The sequence below is a fragment of the Pelodiscus sinensis genome, chromosome 10, assembly GCF_049634645.1.
Source record: "Pelodiscus sinensis isolate JC-2024 chromosome 10, ASM4963464v1, whole genome shotgun sequence".
NCBI lineage: Eukaryota > Metazoa > Chordata > Testudines > Trionychidae > Pelodiscus > Pelodiscus sinensis.
In genome coordinates, this window is record NC_134720.1 from 7971490 (window position 1) to 7991345 (window position 19856).

The 19856-nt window shown below is 43.6% G+C and overlaps 1 protein-coding gene across 4 annotated transcripts in view; it reads left to right on the top strand.

Moving 5' to 3' along the window:
- YEATS2 (YEATS domain containing 2) overlaps nt 1-19856 on the top strand; it is an 82450-nt gene that overhangs the window by 11008 nt on the left and 51586 nt on the right. For 3 of the 4 annotated variants that reach the window (XM_075937463.1, XM_075937461.1, XM_075937465.1), the window contains exons 4-12: nt 494-591; nt 695-787; nt 3896-3925; nt 4505-4747; nt 7799-7914; nt 9653-9814; nt 11878-11989; nt 14044-14088; nt 17283-17469. In XM_075937463.1, coding sequence (XP_075793578.1) covers nt 494-591; nt 695-787; nt 3896-3925; nt 4505-4747; nt 7799-7914; nt 9653-9814; nt 11878-11989; nt 14044-14088; nt 17283-17469 — 1086 coding nt within the window. The remainder of the gene's footprint in view (nt 1-493; nt 592-694; nt 788-3895; nt 3926-4504; nt 4748-7798; nt 7915-9652; nt 9815-11877; nt 11990-14043; nt 14089-17282; nt 17470-19856) is intronic. The other variant, XM_075937464.1, reaches the window with a different exon arrangement.

Consider the following 19856-nt stretch of genomic DNA (forward strand, 5'->3'; position numbering starts at 1 on the left):
AATTAAACGTTATGTTTAACCACTAAACTGGGATCCCAAGTTGATATCACCAGGTGCTTCGACCCGGCTGAAGGAACCTCCTGCCCGTGGTATGGCACAGTGGGCCCAGCTGCGCTGGAGCAGCTCCCTGCCAGTGGCACAGTGGGCCCATATGGCCTGGAGAGTCGTCCTCCACCCCCTAATGGCTGGTAGCACAGCAAGCCCCATTTGGGCTCGAGTGCCCCTAGCCCAAAGTGTGGTGGGCCCAGCCAGGCTGGAGCAGGCTGCCGATTACATTAACATATTTAAGGTAAATTATGTTCTGGGGCAGAGCAGAAGTAATAACCAGTTGGCACGAAGTACTAGAGATCCCTTTTGCTGTGTTGTGCTCAGTCAGTTACTATAATCTTTATTTTTCCTTTAACTTTTTTTTATGTAGAACCTTTGGGATTGAACTATAACTCCTTGCCTCTGAAAACTTCCTTTGTATTTAAATGTGATTTTTTTTCAACAGCTCGAGATGCTGCTGTACAGAAGATTGAGACAATTATTAAAGAGCAGTTTGCTGTTGAAATGAAGAATAAGGAACATGAGATTGAAGTCATAGATCAGGTATAAAAGTCTCTCTTAAAAGGAAATAAGTTAGAGGATCAGGAAGTATTGAAAAGTGCTGCAATTGCTGTACTTTGTAATACAATTTCTCTTCTTTTTATAGCGCCTGATTGAGGCAAGGAGGATGATGGATAAGCTTCGTGCTTGCATTGTGGCTAATTATTATGCTTCTGCTGGTCTCCTTAAAGTTGGAGAGGTAAAAATTTATTTTTGGAACAATAAGACTGGAAAATATTGGTAAAGTTAGACTGCATAGTTCATCTTCTGTGTAGCTTTCCTGGTTGGCTTTTGCGGTACAGTCATAAATGCTTGAAAGATGAACTGCAAAACCAAAGTGGAACTGAGTTGCATGCAGCTTGTGGTGCCACTTAACAGGTTGCAGGGGCATTCAGCACAGACAGATTTTATCTACTCTGTTAAATTCTTTTATCTGAGAAATGCATTGCATCCCCTACCTGAAACCCTATCAACACCCATGTTTTATTTTCTGAAACTGTTTCTTTTCTACAGTGCTGGTCACCATTGTATCAGTACACAGGACTCCAAGTTGGGCAGTATTCTCCCATTTTACAGATAAGGATCTGAGGCAGCAGAGGGATTAATGATTTATCCAAGATTAGAGGGAGGGAGTCTAGTAGACTTGGGAACAGAAACCTCAATCTCCTGAAACCTCATCAGTGCTTTAGCCTCAAAACCATCCTTCCTTTCATGCAGCCAGCTATAGTTATGACTTCACAGAATGAACCAAGATGTCACAGGTGGGAGAAAATGAATTTAGACACAGCCAGTTAACTTATTTCTATGCTATGTGCTCCTATATTTTAGCAAGTGGGAGTGTCAGGACATGTGCCTGAGTTTAACTCAAGTTTTATTTTTGACTTGCAGTTCCCCTTTAAATTGCTAGTGTTTGGATTGAGAGTAATGTTTTATCTGAGTTCTAATAAAGGATGATGGAACTGCTGCATCAGACTTCAGGCATGTGGATAGAAACCATGGATTTGCCTTACCTGCCTAGAGAATACCTAGATGCATAGTTCTGTTCAGCAGGGATTGCTTTTGTTACATGAGTATCCTACAAGTTGAACCTTTGAAAACCAGTACACTCTGGTCTGGCAACATCTGTGGTCTGGCAGGACTACGAATGCTCCTGGACCAGGAAGCCCGGGAGCCCAATGATAGGAGGGCCAGCAGCCTGGTCCGGGTCAATGGGGCTACAGCCAGATAACCCCAGCAGCTGGGGGCTGAAGAAGCCTGGCCTCCCACAACAGTGTGGGGATGGAGAATCCTGGCAGCCCACGGCAGCGCAGAACTGGGAAGACTTGGCTGCCGGTGGCAGCGCAGGACCAAGGAACTGTGGCAGTGCAGAGTCAGAGGCTAAAGAATCCCAGCCACCTGCAGCAGCATGGGACCAGGGGCCAGAGAACCCTTTCAGCCTGCGGCAGCACAGAACTGGGAACTCCCAGCATGGGACCAGGGGCCAGAGAACTCCAGCAGCCTGTGGCATCCCAGAGTCAGGGGGCCGGTGGCAGCAGGGCAGACAACCTGGCTGGGGAGAGTGGGTAGAGGGGTCTGGCTGGCTAGGGGTTGGTGGGAGGGGGTACCTCCCCTGGTCCGGAAAATTCTCTCGTTGGGGACCAGTCAGGTCCCAACATTACCGCACCAGGGAGGTCCAACCAGTATTAGCATTTCCAAAAGGCGCTTTTGAGTTTTATTTTAAAAATCTAACTTGATTTTTTGCCTCTTCAAACACATGTTGATGAACTGGTATGGACAGAGAATTTAGCAGTGATGGGAGGAATATGTTTTTTCTGAATTTCTGTGTTTGGCTATTCTGGAGGGACTGAGCTACTTCTGATCAAGTGTCTCCTCGAATACCACCTGGAGGCACATTAGCAAGAGTGTTGTACTGCCCCCCTGCTTTCTGTATCTGTTCTGTCAAATGGAGAGTTTGTTTCCCCAACTTATCCATGAGTCCAGTATGCATCACCAGTATCAAATTCACTTTCAAAAAATTGTTCTTATTCTTAAGAATGCCTCACAAAAGAACATCTATTGCTCCAATTTTTTTGTTTTTGTGCTGGGTGCTGAAGTTCAAGTTGAGTTCTCAAAGACTCTAACTTCCTTGTTGGCTAGACAAGCTCCTTTCATTTCATTTGTGTTTGTTTACAAAGCTGGCAGATCTTTTTACCATCCACACAGTTTTAAAATAATTAATATCAGTTTGATTTTATCAACAGCTGGCATAGTTTTGCTTACACATGTAGTAAAGTGTGTGTCTGTTGTAGTTTAATTCATTGTTTACTTTTTAAATACATATGCGTTTTTAGCAATTTGTGATTATAAAATTATCTACTGTAATATAAAAATAAAAAGCAGCCTCTCTGCCCATGTGAACTTACTGCTGTACAGCTGTGTTCTGAGGTATAATTAAATATGGTTTATTGGGTTTTTTTTCTGAAAATTAGTAAGTAACCTATTTGCATAAGGGAGAACAAACAAAATGGCCTTTTGGTTATTTGCTTCTTGGATACATAGAGTGGACTCAAAAGGTTTTTCACTGATTTAATTTATGGATAATTAGAGAATTAATAGGAGTATTACATTGCAAACAGCAAGGAAGTCAAAGCTCAGGATTCATGATGGGAAGAGACTGCGAGTCAGAGGCTACATCGACACTAGCACTTTTGTCTCTGTAACTTACATTGCTCAGAGGTTTGGAAAAAACACCTCCCTGATGTGTAACAAAGGCAGAAGTGCCATGTGGGCAACAGTCAACATAGCTACTGTATTCATTTGATGTGGTTTAATTTTGTCATGTCAATGGGCGAGCTTTCTCCTATCAGCATAGAACAGCTACACGAGTAATCTTACATCAACACAGCTATGCTTCTGTATCTGAGCTGCTGTATGCTCGCTAGTGTAGACATTGCTAGACTGTTTAAAAGTTTGTTTTAATTAGCAAGTGTCTAAACCAGTTGCCTAACAAACCGTGAGAGGAAAGAATTTTGTTAGCCATGGGATATTTAAAAAACACTGCAGTGATCCTTCCTCCCTTCCCTTAAACACTGTTGAAAATCTCATCTCCAAAAGATTCAAACCTGCCCGTTACCTATCTCTTCAGTCTAGGGCTGAGAGAGCTGTTACTCCAGTTCCTTCTCTTGTCCAAGGAGACCTCCTTAATGAGGCAGATTTATATGCTTAAGGTTAAGTGCAAGCGGGGAAAAATCTCCTAGACTGCCTTTATACATTACATTTTTTTTAAAAAGCCAAAAGAGGGTCATAAACCCATTGTTGTCCTTTACAGGTCACCTATAAAGGGCTTCTGTTAAGGAAGGTAGGTCTAAGATGAGATCTAGTATGTCTGGTTTGATTTGCAGGCACGGGCAAGCATGTGACTCTTGACCCCTGGGTTACCTTCCGGAAGCAGGCAAGGCACAGATGCATGCAGCTTGTCTTTGTTAAATGCCGATTGTATGAAGAATGAGAGTCTGATGCATTTAAATACCTTGCCCAGCCATAGGAATTGAGCTGCATATACAGTATGACATTATCACCCATGTTAAGAAAAAGTACAGTCCTGTGAGCCTAAAGAAGCCAGTCTTGGTTTAATAGAAACCTGCATAGTAGTCTGGGCATGTTGCTGTGCTCAGTTCAGAAACCAGATAGATATTTTTTTTTGTTTTATTTTATTTTTTTGGACAAAGGCATCTGTAGTGTTGGAGTAGGTTATTTTGGCCCTGTTTCCCTAAACACTATTACATTTTCCAATCTCTGTGGTGCATGCTTTACCTGTGATTAAATATTGGTTCTCTGCTTCTGTGTGCTGCTACTCTGCTTTTCATTTTCTGGCCTACCCCCTCTTTTATTAGAGCTGGAAAAAAATAATGGTTCTGCTTGGACTTTATCATTGCAGGGAGCCAGGACATGTGACTCTATGGTTTTTAATCATCCTTCAATCAAGAAGTTCTTGGAATCACCATCAAGATCATCATCTCCTGCTAATCATGGATCAGAAACTCCATCTGTTAACCATTCAGAAAGTGACTCTCTATCTCAGCACAATGACTTCCTCCAGGACAAAGACAATGGCAGTCTGGACATGGAAGAGCGATTGGCAAACAATCTGGATCAGAGACCAAGCAGAAATACTGGACGGGTAACGTAAAACTGTGAAAAGAGGGTGGGCAGTAGGACAGAAGATGTGTGTGATCACATAACTTCCTTCCCAACTACCTGGAGTATAGGCTGGGCCAGCATCAGCCGGGGAGAGGGTGAGGAGTATATTTTTGTCCACCCTGCTCTGAGATTGTCTGGCTTAGGTCATTTGACTCTGACTTGGGTCATTTGACTCGGGTTGGCCTGCTGCGGGGCTATAAATTTTCAGTGTAGGCACTCTGGCTGGGGCCTGGCCTCTGAGACCCTAGTTATCAGCAACCAGGCTCCCGCTGGCGACTGGAATGTGTGTACTGTAATTTTATAGCCCTGCAGTTCAAGCCTGTGACTCTGTCTGTTTTCATATGATCACAAACATCAGCTGTTCCCCTGTTTTCAGTCTGGTCAGTTGTCAGCTACCTTGTTCAGAGAAATAGAAACAAATTAATTCCCTGTTCCTGGGGGTTGTAAGTTAATTTGTGAATAGTAGCAAATGGTCCCTCCACCTCCAGAGAAATAGACTCCTCGTAAGTAGTCCCAAATAACTTCCCTTTACCCTGTGTAAAGGTCTCTACTAGTCTGTACCCAGCTGCTCTGCAGGGATAGCATAATTAACCTACCTTTGTATCCATTTCCTTTCTGGCTGCAGCCAGAATGCTGCCAGCAGTGTGGGATCTGTTTTTCCCCATTGTGCCAAGGAAATTGTTCAGCTCTTAAAAATTCCTGGTCTTAAGCTTATGAAGAATCACGTGAGGATCTCACAGTCCTTTTACCAATAAGGCAGTACAGATTATTGCGAGGCAGGCAGTACTCTTTATTTTTCAGAGAGAATTCTCAGACTTGGTTGGGGTCTCAGATTGGCTGCATAGCTAGCAAAGAAACCAAGGAGTTCCTGGTACTCCCCCCACCCTAACCCATTACATAGCATTGCCTAGACCAGTGTTTCTCAACCTTTTTTTTATAAATACCCTTTAAAAAAAAAAAAAGTACTTCCAGTACCTACAGTTTTCAGACACCCACATTTTTTTTCCTCTGCTGTTGCAACAAATTTGTTTAAACAACTTAATCGTAGCCGGGTGAGCAATGACATTTTTGGGTGTAAAAAGTTCAAAAATAATAAAATGCTGTAAAACTTAAAACAAAAATTCAGTATTCTCCAAATTTCAGTTAACTCAAGACTTCTCTCAAGTATCCTTAAGGGTACTCGTACCACTGGTTGAGAAACACCGGCCTAGACCGAGGCATGATTGTTTAATAACATAGAGGCTAATTATTTAGATCTGCCCCAAGAGTCCTGTAAAGAATGTTTCCATTTTCAAAGGAAGAAATGAGTCATAGTTGCAGCAGACTCTTTAATCAATGTCAGTGATGGGCAGACCCATTGAAATTAGTTGAATTCTGCAGTTTGGAGAGTAGCAGTAATCAGTGATGGAAATAACCAATTCTGCACATGAAGTAGAATAATGCCCATTGCTCCCAGAGTTAACAGGGAGACAGACCAGTACCATTGATCAAGTAGCAGGGCACTGGTGCTGTTTTGGAGAATGGTCTGATGGTGACTGAGAGTGTGTCTACACTTGCACCCTAGTTCGAACTAGGGATGCAAATGAAGGCATTCAAAATAGTCAATGAAGCGGGGATTTAAATATCCCGCGCTTCACTGGCATGATCTCACCGGCGTGCTAGTTCGAATCGCAGCTGGTTCGATCCAGGAAGTGCGTGCCTGGACGCGTTAGTTTGAACCAAACCCCTTGGTTTGAACTAACGCACCCCAGCGCGCACTTCCTGAGTAACGAATGAGGAGTAACGTTAGTTCGAACCAAGGGATTGGGTTGCAGGGTCAGGGAGGCACTTACCTGAGCCAGCAACCCTGCAGCATCCCCATGGCAGGCTAGGCTCCTTGCCTGCTGTAGCCCCAGAGCATTGAAAATAAAGCCTGCTCCCTCCATGTGGCTCTCAGCTCCAGGAGCGGGGAGAAGCTTGCGCTACCCCCATCCCTCAGGCCAGTCTCCCAGTTCCTATTGGCTGATTGTTTCTGACCAATAGGAGCTGAGGATTGGGCTGGGGCAGGGAGATCACCGAAGCCTCCCCCTGCCTCCAGAACAGAGAGGTACATGGAACAGCCCTGCGTTTAAAACAGTGCCTGCTGCGTGCCTAAGGATTCTGGGGGGCATCCGCGGGCTGGATCTGGCCCATGAGAGGTCTCAGATCATCTGCCCACCCCTGGTGTAACTGCTAAGATTTTTAATAGTTACACAGTTACTTAACTCTTTTTAACATCCCTAGTGGGTCACTTAGGTTGTGTATTGTATCAGAAGATTGCTGTGGGTTCACTGGCTTTATTTAGATGATGGGGCTATGTCAGGGGAACCCTAAGGCTTTCCTGGATCCGGCTCCTGAGGCTCAGGGCTTTTCCCCATCCCCAGCATTAGGCAGCCTGCACTGTTTTGTTGTTTTAGTTTTTTGTTTGTTTGTATGTTTTGCTTCTCACTTGTGTGCAGCCCCTGACTGATTTATCTGTGGTTGAGTGATTCCCCACCCCTGAGCTATGTTGTTGTTGGCCATCATTCTAACTGGTGTGGGGCCAAACTTTTCTTCCAGACACATGCCTGGCACTTGCATTGAAGTAGAGGTCTTGGATGGCAGAATTTGGCTCTTTAGAGATGAGGGCAAGATTTTAAAAGAACATGATTTTTGGATGCCCAAGTTGACTCTTGAAAGGATCTATATTTTCAGACAACAGCACTTTCTGAAAATAAAGTATATTGAGGATGTCTTGAGGTGGCCATCCAAATGAATTAGTTGCAGTGGTCAAATATGAGCCCAGACCAATTGTGTGTCAGATAACTGGAACCCACTTTTGCCATATAGTGTTCATTTGCTGTATACATGAATTACTTGAAAATGGTCAGTTAGCATTTTGAGTGTATCTGTTGTAAAACGATTCTCTGTTCTCTCATTTTAATTCTGTGGGTTTCTTTCTAAACAGCAGCTTGCTTTCAAGTACCAAAAGTCCATGTTTGCAAAGTAGATATTTCCTCTTTTCACCCCTCAGGATGCTTCTGGTGTTACAAGCTCTCACAAAATAGGCCAGCGAAAGGCTGGTCTGTTAAATGATGAGACTTCACGACTCTATGTGAAGAAAACAATCGTAGTCGGCAACGTCTCCAAGTTAGTATCTAAGGCATTGCTAATTATTTTAATTTCTAGTCGTTGATTTGAATTGTGGATCGAAGTTCAGAAGCAATTAAAAATCACTGTTGGATCAGAGTGAAGGTATCAGCTCTATGAGGCGCACACAGCTGTACCAGCACTCTAGTTCATAATCTTGCTATTGGGTGTGAGCAATAGCTGATGCTTATTGTAGTAATGTGTGGAGTTTGACTCTCTGCACCTGCTTCAAAGCTAAGTGTCTTAAAAATTGCTTTGTCCCAATCAGTTCTTCCAACCTATCACTTGGAAGTGCTAAGCCCTGATTCTGCAATAGGGTCTGCCCAGAAATCACCTGAGACCCCACAGGGCTCTAGTTACAGGATCAGAGCTATGGTTTGGTAAAGGTAGGAGCCAGTTTTTGATGAGAGATAGTCAGAGCTGGACTAAGACAGTAGCACTGCACTAATTCTGTGATTCCCACCGTGGTAAGAGATGCAAGCATAGTTGTGTGCTATATGGTAACTTTTGGAAATGTCATTGAATTAAGGTGAAGACAAATTTAGAAAATGCTATTTCATGTTTTTTTGAGTCAGATTGAGCAGTGTTACTGTCAAAATTCTTTCAAAGCTGCTTAATATTGTTCAAGTTCTCAAAATTGGCATGGTTTAAACATAATGCAAGCATGCACTGTGTATTTTCCCTTGCCTTCTATTACTAGTATATCTTACCTCTGGCAAGAACTGGTTAAAAAAAATAAGTCACAGAAATTTTGACAACTCAAACTGCTTTTAAATTCCATTGTTTTCCAAAACCAGTTTTTCATTTTTCAGAATGTTAAATATTTTTTTCCAAAATCAGAATTTTTCAAAAATAGAATTCCTCTATTCTGGATTAGCAAGTGCCCTATGTGACTAAGATAACCAATCAAATTGACAGTACAAAAAGGATTAAACCAACACCAAAATAGCTGGGGGCAGAAGGAAAGAGACCTCATTTAGATTAAAAAAAAGGATACTTATGGTGATTCTGCTAAAGTTTCTGGAGAAATTTTTCATAACTCTGGAAGTTTTTAAAAAAGTAGTATTTTCTCAAAGTTGAGGATTAAGTTTCGATGGAAAAAAAAATTAGTTTTGGAAAACTTTGAACAGCTTTACTTCTGGCCTCAGCTGCAGCACTATTCGTGTCAGGGTATTTTTCTCAGCATGGAAAGTATTATATTGGTGGTGAATGTTGGATGTTTTTCTTAGCACTACAGATGGATCTAAAAACATAAATGCTGAGAAATCTGAGTCCAAATCTTGACTTTGAGAGGGTGGTTAAGACCTGTAGTTCATTTTAAATTAAGATGGATGGATGGATGTATTATGGTAGAATTCTTACCAATCTGGTGTTTGGGGGAAAAAAATGATTTCAAGGTGATTTACATCTCCAAAAAATTCCTCTCACTGCTGGTGAAGGGTTAAAATTAACTCCCCTAATTAGAAAACAAAGATTAGATATTGGAAATTTACAAAGACATAATTCACAGAAATATATATTGATACCAACGAGTAGAGTTAAAGCAAAGAGTATAAATGTCCATAAGAGAGCCATTCAGGACTTGATGAAATGCTGGATGATGCAATTAATATGTTCCAGATGTGCCTAGTTGGATAGGCCTTTTACTGGTACTAAAACTCTTGCAGATTGACCCCAGAATCTTCTGTGTATGTAAATGTACTTATTTTTATTATTTTATTTTTGTTTTTTCTGCCAGGTATATTCCTCCTGACAAGAGAGAGGAGAATGATCAGTCAACTCATAAATGGATGGTGTATGTACGAGGCTCTCGGCGAGAACCCAGCATAAATCATTTTGTCAAAAAAGTCTGGTTCTTCCTTCATCCCAGTTACAAACCTAACGACCTGGTGGAGGTCAGGTAATCAAGAATTACTGGAATCTTTGAGATTATCAAGATTGATATACTGAAATTCTATGCATGTTGGATTTTAACTTACCTTCGAACTTGCTTAACTAGCTAATTCTTCAGGTGTTTATCAGCACTTGTAAATTGATATGCTGCAGTTTTGCAAAACACATACCAAGTTATTTTAACAGATTAGAGACCCTTTTGCACTGGAGAGAAATGTAAACTTCTGTATTTCAGATAAGCAGTATGATCTTGTATATTTGTTGTTTTCATTACATCACTTACATTGCAAGTTTGGCTGCATGCCAGACCAAACAGATGTCCTCTCCAACCCAGTCCAATGTGAAAAGTCCATTTTTCTTTGCCAGAGTGGTGTGGTGGTTTTTTTTTTTTTTTTTTTAAAGAATTCCCACTTGTTTTAAGATACTTGTGTGGTTCAGTAATGGGCTTTTTCCTCAAATACCTGTCTCCTGCTTTCTTCTGTTGTGTACTCATAATCTTGGATTTAGTCTCATGCTTTGAAGAATGATTCTACTATAACAACATGGCTATATTGACACTGGAGAAACAGGGTGCCAAATGTAACACTGTCAACATTTCCTCCCCTAAACCATTGTTGAAGAATATTGCTCCACTGAGGTCAGCAGGGTAAACTACAGGACTTTTTCTCAGTGGAGATTTCCACTTCTTTTTCTGCCACTAAGACATGAGTGTCAATCTTATTAGGAAAGTAACTCTGGTGTACATTGGCTTCAGTTTTTCTGCAAGACTTCTGCAAGCTCATTTTAAAACAGTGGTGTGAAACCACTGTAGATGGTGGTTTTTAATATGAGCTATTTCTCTCTCTGTTCCTTCTCTCTGTCTGGGAAACAACTATCTGACATCCATTTTCACTTTTTTCACACTCCCTCAGTGAAAGTGCTAAGCAAATGAGGTGTGGGTACCTGCATTCCTTCCCTACTGGTAAATTAACAACCCTCATTCCCATTATTGACTTATGACCTGGAAGTCTGTACACATGGCCAGTATCTGTTAGACTGGGTTGCTCCTGAGAAGTCTGGATTGAGGGAGTGGGAGCAGGGATGGGGATCTATCCTAGCCTCTAGGACTGATGTACATGAAACTCCATGCTGATATACATTCATGGTTTCCTCTTTTATAATACTCTCTCTAACATCTGTCCCTTCAACTGGGATGTACTTCATATAAAATGTGTGGGAACCTAAGGCCCGGGGACTGGATGTGGCCCTTTGCTCACCTGGATTGGGTCCTTGGGGTTCCCCCCAGGATTGGAGAGCCTGTGCTGGCACTTCATCCCTCTTCCCCCTCCCCTGCTATTTCCCTCTGGGGTTGGAGCACACACAATATACTAGCCTGGGTCCCCATCCCCCCCAGGCTCTGTTGTGCAAGGGGAACGTGGAGAGTGTCTTTCTGCTTCTCAGTTGGAGGCCACATCAGTGAGAGGTTTTTCCCCCTTCTCAGTCTCCTACTGACTTTTCTGGGAGTCAGCGGTCCCCTGTCCTATAAAAGGACAACCCTGCCACCGCCCAGAGTAAAGTCCAGAAGTATTCAGGGAAAGATATGTTAAAAAAATGAGGTTATTTTGGTCTTGTCTGCCAGTAGAGCCCTACAAATCTGCAGATATCCTTTTTACATACATGGCCTGTGGATCATTTTTGTCTATCACCACTATAATGTCTTTTATGAGGAGCTAGATTGTAGGAGGGAAAGACTGATAATTCTGCATGGGAAAGTCAGCTTGCAACAGTGTTAAATGGCACTGATTTTCACCAGAATGGATCATCTGGCATTATGCTGCCATGTATTGAAGAACTAATTCTACTACTTTCTCTGCTGGCATATGTTCACCATTTTGAAATAATTTTCTTCTGTCTTTGCCCATGCAAAAAGATGTCTGCAGCCATCTGCTTAGACTTCATGGTCTTTCTGATGGAAAGTGGAATTAAGGCTCATATGTAGCCAATGGGAAAAGCATTGTTTAGTTAGACGAACAGATGGATCTGGAAGATGCAGTGCTCATGTCTGTAATGTGAATTTCTGTTTATTTTCAGAGAGCCTCCATTTCATCTGACCAGACGAGGCTGGGGAGAATTTCCAGTGAGGGTTCAGATTCACTTCAAGGACAGCCAGAACAAGAGGATCGATATCATACACAATCTGAAGGTACTTGAATAGAATTGCTAGTATGAAGGGTGTGTTTGGCCTCCCTCTGATGTCTGCCTAGGGAGCATACGAGATGGAGATAGAAAATAAAGGAAAGGCATTGATATTGGCCATGTAAGAGGTGAGGTTCCATTGGGAGCATCCGGAGTCTCAGGAGGAAGCAAAGCATTTACTTGCTTTAACCTGTGATTTGTGTTTTTATCATGTCATCAATTTTAACTTGCTAGGTTTTGAATAAGGGTATCTTTCTCTCCTTATGGAATGCTGGTTCTATATGGTCCTTTCCCTAAGCCTGACCTGCAGCTATCAAAGATCTGCAGCCTGACCACTAGACTCAACCTGTTGTTGGAAGGATGAGAAGGGAAAGCCCAGAATGCTCATTTGTTTCTCACAGGCCTAACTCTTCAAAAAGGAAGATTTATGTAGAGGATTTATGGGTACATGACCATTCCTTCTGGGGGTGGACATGACTTTTTTCTTTTTATAATTACTTGAGTCTAACTGTAGTAGAATTCACTTGTTACCCTTCCCTTATCATTATTCTTAGTTGTCCTCTGAACTTTCACTGCACTATTAGTTTGACTTGGGTCTTGTCTGTTTTAAGGAAAGTCTCACCAGTGTTGTTACGTCGACGCACACTCGTGATTTAGGCAGTAGGGCTGGCTGAAAACTCCATGCCAACTGGTGTTTGGATTTTTTTTTTGACTAAATGAAACTTTCTGCTGAAATCCTGGAAAACTGAAATAATCTGATTCTGAATTGCCATTGCTGTGCCACCTGGGAGTTGTAGGTCAAGTGCCCTATGCTCCCCTTCTCTCTGGGCAGGATCCCTAGCTGCACTTCATCTCCAGATCTGCAAGGTGACCCTATGCACAGCGTTCCCCTTCCATGAGGAGTTGGTTAAAAAGGGCATGTCTCTAAGGCTAAAGACATGAGACAATACCATGGTGCATTCTGGGAGATGTCTGACCAGTGAATGTGACCTACAGAATGAATGGGAGCCTGAAGCCTGGGCAGAGGCAGCAGAGTGGGGAAGGAGACGGGAGCCAATGCATGTGGGGAGCTGGCTCCTGTGGGGAGGGGGGCGGCAGGCAGGAGCTGGTACACGCAGGAAGCCAGCTTTCAAGCTGCCTCCCTGCACATACTAGCTCCCATGGAGTGGCCTCTGCTGTCTCTGATACAGAATTCTTTCTGATGCAGAGATAGCAGTGTGGAAGGGTAGGGCAGGGGGGAGCTGCCTGTGAGCACCTGCTCCCATCTGCCCCCTGCGTTTAAACATGTAACTGCTAAAAATTTCAGCAATCGCACATTTACAAAAATAACATGAACATCCCTAATCAATGTAAACCCTGCTTTGTGCCGGTACCACATATCTGTGGTGAGGGATTGCATATTGGTGCATGGGGCCTTAATTTGGCATGAATTCTTTTGAAGTTTATATGGCTCAAGGAGTCTCTGCTACTGGGTTCTTTGTCAGCTGGTGTCACAGTTTTCATTGAAACTTCCTGTTTCTTATCTACTGCTAGAAAACTGGATAAGGTGACTTCAGTGATGTAGCTGGCCTTAGGATAAACTAACCAATAACAAAAATTCCACTTAATGATGCTGCTGCAAATAATTGATATTATTTCATATTCTTTTGTTTAAATTTATGCAAATAATAAAAAGAACATGCCTCTAAGGCTAGAGACATTAGTACCTTCAATTATTTTTATGGACTTAATTAAAATTAATTACTCCAGAATGCCAGTCTCCCTACCCCTAAAGATCTCTGTCTGTCTGGCTCTCCCAGCTCCATCTTCCCAATGCCCCACCCCTCTCTGTGGCAGCAAGGTTTTTCAGCTTACTCAAAATGCAAATGTTGCTACTTGCCAAAGAAAATGTGATCTCTAGCTTTGATAAATTTGATAAGTCACTGCTCGGTTACAGAATCACAGTTTATTTTAATTAGGAACTTGCTGCTGTGTTATTTCAGAAACAATTATTTGTTAACTTTAGCTAAAATAATATTTAACATGTTACAATGTATTTACTCATCTAATTGTTTTCCACAGTTGGACAGAACTTATACTGGCTTGCAGACTCTTGGTGCAGAAACAGTGAGTTACTAAGTTGTAGAGTGGAAACATTTTTTGTTATAAATATCACCTTTCATGGACTGAACACTTTGCAAAGTAAGATGTTTAGTACTGGAATTGCAGTGACAGTAGCCAAGTAAAATTGTACCGTAGTTTAACCTTTCATAATAAAAGCATGGAAGCTCCTTAAATAGCTTTGTGAGAAGTAAAAACTATTATCCTTGTTGTTAATCCACAAGTTCTGTCCCACCTTTTATTTAGTTGTGACATTTTGAGCATCTTTTCCAGACCTGAAGAATAGCTCTGTATAGCTCAAAAGCTGATATTTCGCCAACAGAAATTGGTCCATCTCCCAACTTGTGTGTCTAATATCCTAGAACCAACATGGCTACAACAACACTGCACACTGTCTCTTTTTGTAACAATAGAATAGATTTGTATTACAAAATTAAATGATAAAGCAACTCTGGAAAGTGACTTCACTTCCCTTAAGTCATGATATTTCATCTTCGTTATTTTGAAGAGAAATGTAGTCAGGTACATTTAAGAGAAGCAAACTTTCCATGTAAATAGTGTATGGGTACCATGTTCGTTAAAAGTTCAGTTGAATGAGCTTAACATGAAAACAAAACACACAGAAATCTAGCACACTAGTATAAAAATGAGTTACAGAAAGGAATGAATAACCCCCTGCTTGCTGCACTTGCCAACCCCCCTCTCACAGGGGGTAGGCAACCCCAGCTTTCCCCTCTGGACACCAGGGAGGGCTGGGCTATGGCTGTGCCATCCTGGATCCTCTCTCCACCCCCTCCCTCGGCCAGCCAGGCCCCTTCTCTGCCCCCTCCCCACCCCCAACCCTAACCCTTCTTCCTCTCCACGTTCGTCCCTCCCCCGCCCATCCCAGCCACGGTGCACACCAGCCCCAGCTCTAGCCCTGGCAGCAAGGAAGGTGCAGGGGTGCCTGCTTGCCCTGCATGGGACGCAGTGAGGCACAGGCAGTGCTGTGTGCACATGGTGCTCCGGGGCACTGCAGCCTGCTGAGATGGGAAAAGCAGCAGCATGGGGGTGCTGTCCTGACCTCTTCCCTGTGTGTTCCCACCTTCACTGCTCACTGCCCCAGCCCTGCCTGGAAAGCCCGGAGCTGCCTGCTCCCCCACCAGGAGTTGAAGGGAAGGAGCTGACTGGTCGGTGCGGCAGCTCCCCCAGGCAGGTTGGGGGTTCTCTGGAAACTGCAGTATGTTCAGCCACTGGGGAGGGGGGTGTGTCTCTTCAGGGGCAGCTAGACTCGATGGGTGGACACCGTGCTCCAGCTCCCCAAGAGCCTGCTGCTGGCACATAAGCCCGGCTGGGAGCCCCACTCCTAGCGCCTATCCCTGGGCTGCTGTCCTGAGGACCATACTTCTCCCCCACCCCGGGCTGCCATGGCTGCAGTGGGGGGTCTGCTGGCTATTGTGCCATGTTTCTTGGTGTTGAAAGCCCTGTGTGTGGGGGTGGAACAAGGGGACTAAGGGCTTGGTTTAAGATTCCAAGTGGTGAGGGGAAGCAGCGAGGTCGGGCTTCAGCTGGGAGGAGGGGGAGAGTGATGTGATGACATCATTCCGTCGTCCCCCAGGAATTTTTGTGTACAGTGAACCCTCGTTTATCGCGGTAGATAGGTTCCAAACCCGACCGCGATAGTTGAAAATCCGCGAAGTAGGGACACCATATTTAACATGTATACAGCGAGCCCTCGCTACTTCGCGGTTCGACCATCGCGGATTCACGTATATACATAATGTAATGAAAAAAGTCCGCGAAGTCGTGAATCCGCGATGGTCGAACCGCGAAGTAGCGAGGGCTCACTGTACACACACATACAGGGCTCGACAAATAGTGTAATCTACTCGCCCATGGCGAGTAGATTACACCCTGAAAGAGCTGGCACAGAACTGCACGGCTGGTGAGTGGGGCTCAGCGAGCCGTGTGTCTGTCTACACACACGCGCGCGCACGCTCGCCAAACCGCGGTGAGCCCCTCTCGCCAGCTGTGCTGTCCGGCGATCTGCTCATGCAGATCTGCACAGATTATTCTGCACATGCACAGGTCGCCCAAACCCGTCTCTTCCACTTTGTAATCTACTCACCACAGGCAAGTAGATTGCATTATTTGTTGAGCCGTGTGTGGGTGTGAGAGACAGACAGGGGAAGCCAGTGGCCAGCAAATGAACTGCAGATTGGACCCTGGTCCCGCACCCTCGGGGCCTTACAGGTCCCAGATGAAGAATTTTGCTGAACCACAGGAAGTCATTTCTGGCCCCCCTGCTGCTGGCCCCACCTTTAACCCTGCCACTCTCCTTCCCCCCCCCCCCCCCCCCCACAGCCATGCTGGGCTTCCCAGCTCCTACTCCTTCTCTCCCCTGGCAGTGCAGCAGCTTCCTGGCCCCCATGTAGTCCAGCTCAGCCACATCCCACCTCCTGCCTCCCCCTGCAGCTCTCTGGGGCCCGAGCCTGTTGTGTTTAGTTGAACTTTTTTTATAGTATATGTGGCAACATAGTTTAGTGGTGTGGTAGAGCTTAAGACTATCAAAGTAAAGACAAGTTTCTATTTTAGACTTGAATAAGTCACTTAACCTCATAAATCATAGTCTGTTATTTCTAATTTTGTTTTTTCCTCTGTTTTACAAAATTGAAAGATTTTTCTATGGAGTTGCATGATCTCAGCTTCAGTGAAGTAGATTGTAATGTAAGCTTTCTCAAGAAAGTTGGGATCATTTTTGAAGAGTAAATTAAATGTTGTAGTATACGTTTCAGAGGATTTCCAAATCTAGGGTACAAGGTTAGCTTCTGCATTCAGATCTGATAAGCACATATCCCTGCACTGTGCGGATCCTACTAACTTTAATGGGACATCATGTGGATTAATTGTTCAGGATCTGGTCCTATGCTTGTAGGAACTTTGCCTGATGGTGCTCACTGTTCAGAATTCTGTGGTAGATGTGTGTCACTTTGTTGTGGATATTTAATACCAGAAATCATTGTATTTTTCTAAGTCTTGTTGTAAGCAGAACATCTGGAAGACATTTGCCTGGGCAGGTTCTTTTGAAATCAATGGTAGTTCCATGTGCAGAGTGCTTGCAGGCTTTGGCTAAGTTGTACTGAGTTTTTTAGAGTCAGTGTTTGAACTTGTCCATTGCCAAGTGCATAGCTTATCATAATCCTTTCATCTCTCTCTGGAAGGTAGTGGATGTTGAGCTTCATCGACATTCTCTTGGAGAAGATTATCTCTGTTCCCAGTCTTCTGAATCTGACCTCTCTGATATCCCCACATCTGTACCATTACCACTAAGTATATCGGCGCCAGTGAAAGCTTCTTCACCAATTAAACAGTTACTTGAGCCCATTCTAGATGCTTCTGTGGACAAAGGTAAAGTAAACCGGTATTTGTGTTTTCTAATTTGGTTTTGAATACATGGCTATTAGTGATGCTGTGGCTGTTACTTTTAATTGTTTTTGGTTTACAAATTACTGAACCGCTACTTAAAGTTATGTTGAAATAAACCATAAATCATCTGAGTGGTCCTTGGCTGCCAAATGTGTTGAGGAAGCAACAGACTTGTGCAGGGCTGTCCTTACCATGAGGCGAACTGAGGCAGCTGCCTCAGGTGCTAGACTCGGGGTGGGGGGGAGGGGGGTGCCACTAGGACCCAGAGTGTAGAAAATTGTCTGCTGCTGATGCATATGTATTCTCTCTGCAGTACAATGAGAGTAGTAGAACAGGAAGAAGGCAGAATTGAGACCTTTCAAAGTTTTGACCCAAATAAGGGGGCATGGAGGGTGTCATTTGAGCTCCCTGCCTCAGGTGCCAAAATGTTGTGGGCCGGCCCTGGGCTTGTGACAGAAACTGAATTCAGTGTAGTGTTCTATATCCAGGGGTCATTGAGTAGACCATTCTCCCAACTCAGGAACAACAAAAGCTTTATGCTTTCAGTTATGCTCTGTGCATTACTGGTAACTTAAAGAAGTGAGCTGCTCAACTTGAACACTTTAGGGTTTTTGGTGTACATTCGTGAGTGCTGGATTGTCTGGAATCTGCAGTGGTGTTGGCTGCAGGAAAAGACTGTTTGACTGTGAAAGTGTTAGGGGAGTGAGAAGGCTGCTGTATTTATATAAGCCCTGAGCATCTCTCATCTTTAATGGCTTTTATCCTTACAATACCCCTATCAAATAAGGAAGTGCTGTTATTCCCATTTTACATATGGGGGCTGGGTCACAGAGATCCCGGGACTATGCACAGGGTCCCTAAGGAAATCAGTGGTGGAACAGGAATTGAAACCAGGATTCCTGATTCTCTGACTTTCTCCTAACCCCTGGACTATCCTCTAGTTCAGTGGTTCTCAAACTTCTTGCATGCCAGCCAACACAATTCCCCTCTCCCTAGTTGTTACAGAAATTAAGGGAGCAGGGGGACAGGTTGGAGAATGAGTTCACCCCAGAGCCAGCCAGCTGCAAGGCTGGACACAACTCCCCATTTTGGGTGTTGCATCCAGGTTTAGCACACATGCCTCTCTGATGGAGACAGAGGAGATGATGTCCCATTATTACCACCATGTGTGGTAGGTTGCAGTGCCAATCAGATTTTGGCCCTTTGCTCCGTTGTCACTAAATTTGATAGGTGCTGCAATCTAGCGCATGGTGCTTCAGTGCTGCCAGGTTTGGGACCTGTCTAACTTGTGGGGTATTTTCTTGGTTTTTCTCTTTTTCAACATACCATCATCTCTTCTGTCTGGAGGTTGTGACCTACAGTTTGAGAAACTCTGATCTGGGGCCTTCTGTCCTGTAATGTTGAAATGATTCATAAACATTATTTTTGCCCAATTATACCCTGGCAAGTCAGGGAATTATCCTTATTTTACCAAAGCTCAGAGGGTTGTTCAAGGAAATGTGTCGAAGCTGGAAATATGACTCAGATTTCCTGGCTTTCTAGTCTGTGCCTTAACCAGCAGATCCTTCTCCTTTGAAGCAAATTATCTTCATTAAACTGAAATAGAGCGATTTTTACCAGAACCCCTCCGTGCTGTCTGCACCTTCTGTGTCAAGCATGAATCTATTACCATTGGTCAGGGATTTCAGAGTAAGAACCTAGCCTTTTGTTGCAGCGTGGCACAAGACCTGAAAACCATGGCTGTTTCACTGTGATAATCTTTTAGGTGGTCCCAAGCACTTTCAAAAATAGTTGCCACCTTCTCTTTGAACATGTACACCAGTCTTTATTTCTGCATATCCTCCAGAAAATGTATTTTGAGGAAAAGACCCTACCGTTGTCCAAACAGCCTGAATTAAATCACTCTTCCTTAAGCATGATTTAGTCTTAGGTGAACACCATTTTTTTACACCTTTACAGCAGAATTATTTTTTTCTTGTATAACACAAGCTTACTTTGGTCCTGCTCTAGACCCTTATGGCCAGAAGGAACTATTATGATCATCTTGTCCAGGGATTCTCAAACTGGGGGTCATGACCTCTCCCTGGGTTGCAAGCATGGGGGGGAGGGTCACAAGCTGTCACCCTCTACCCCCCAAAACCCTGCTTCGCCTCTAATATTTATAATATAGTGTTAAATACAAAATCTCCCTGTTTTTGATTTATAAGTGTCTCACTCAGAGCCTTGCGGTGTGAAAGGGGTCATTAGTACAAAAGTTTGAAAACTATTAATCTGGTCTGACCTTCAAGCCCATTGCAGGCTAGGGAGCCTCATCACCTACTTCTGTAATAGGCCCATATTCTCTGCTGAATTACTGAAGTCCTCAAATC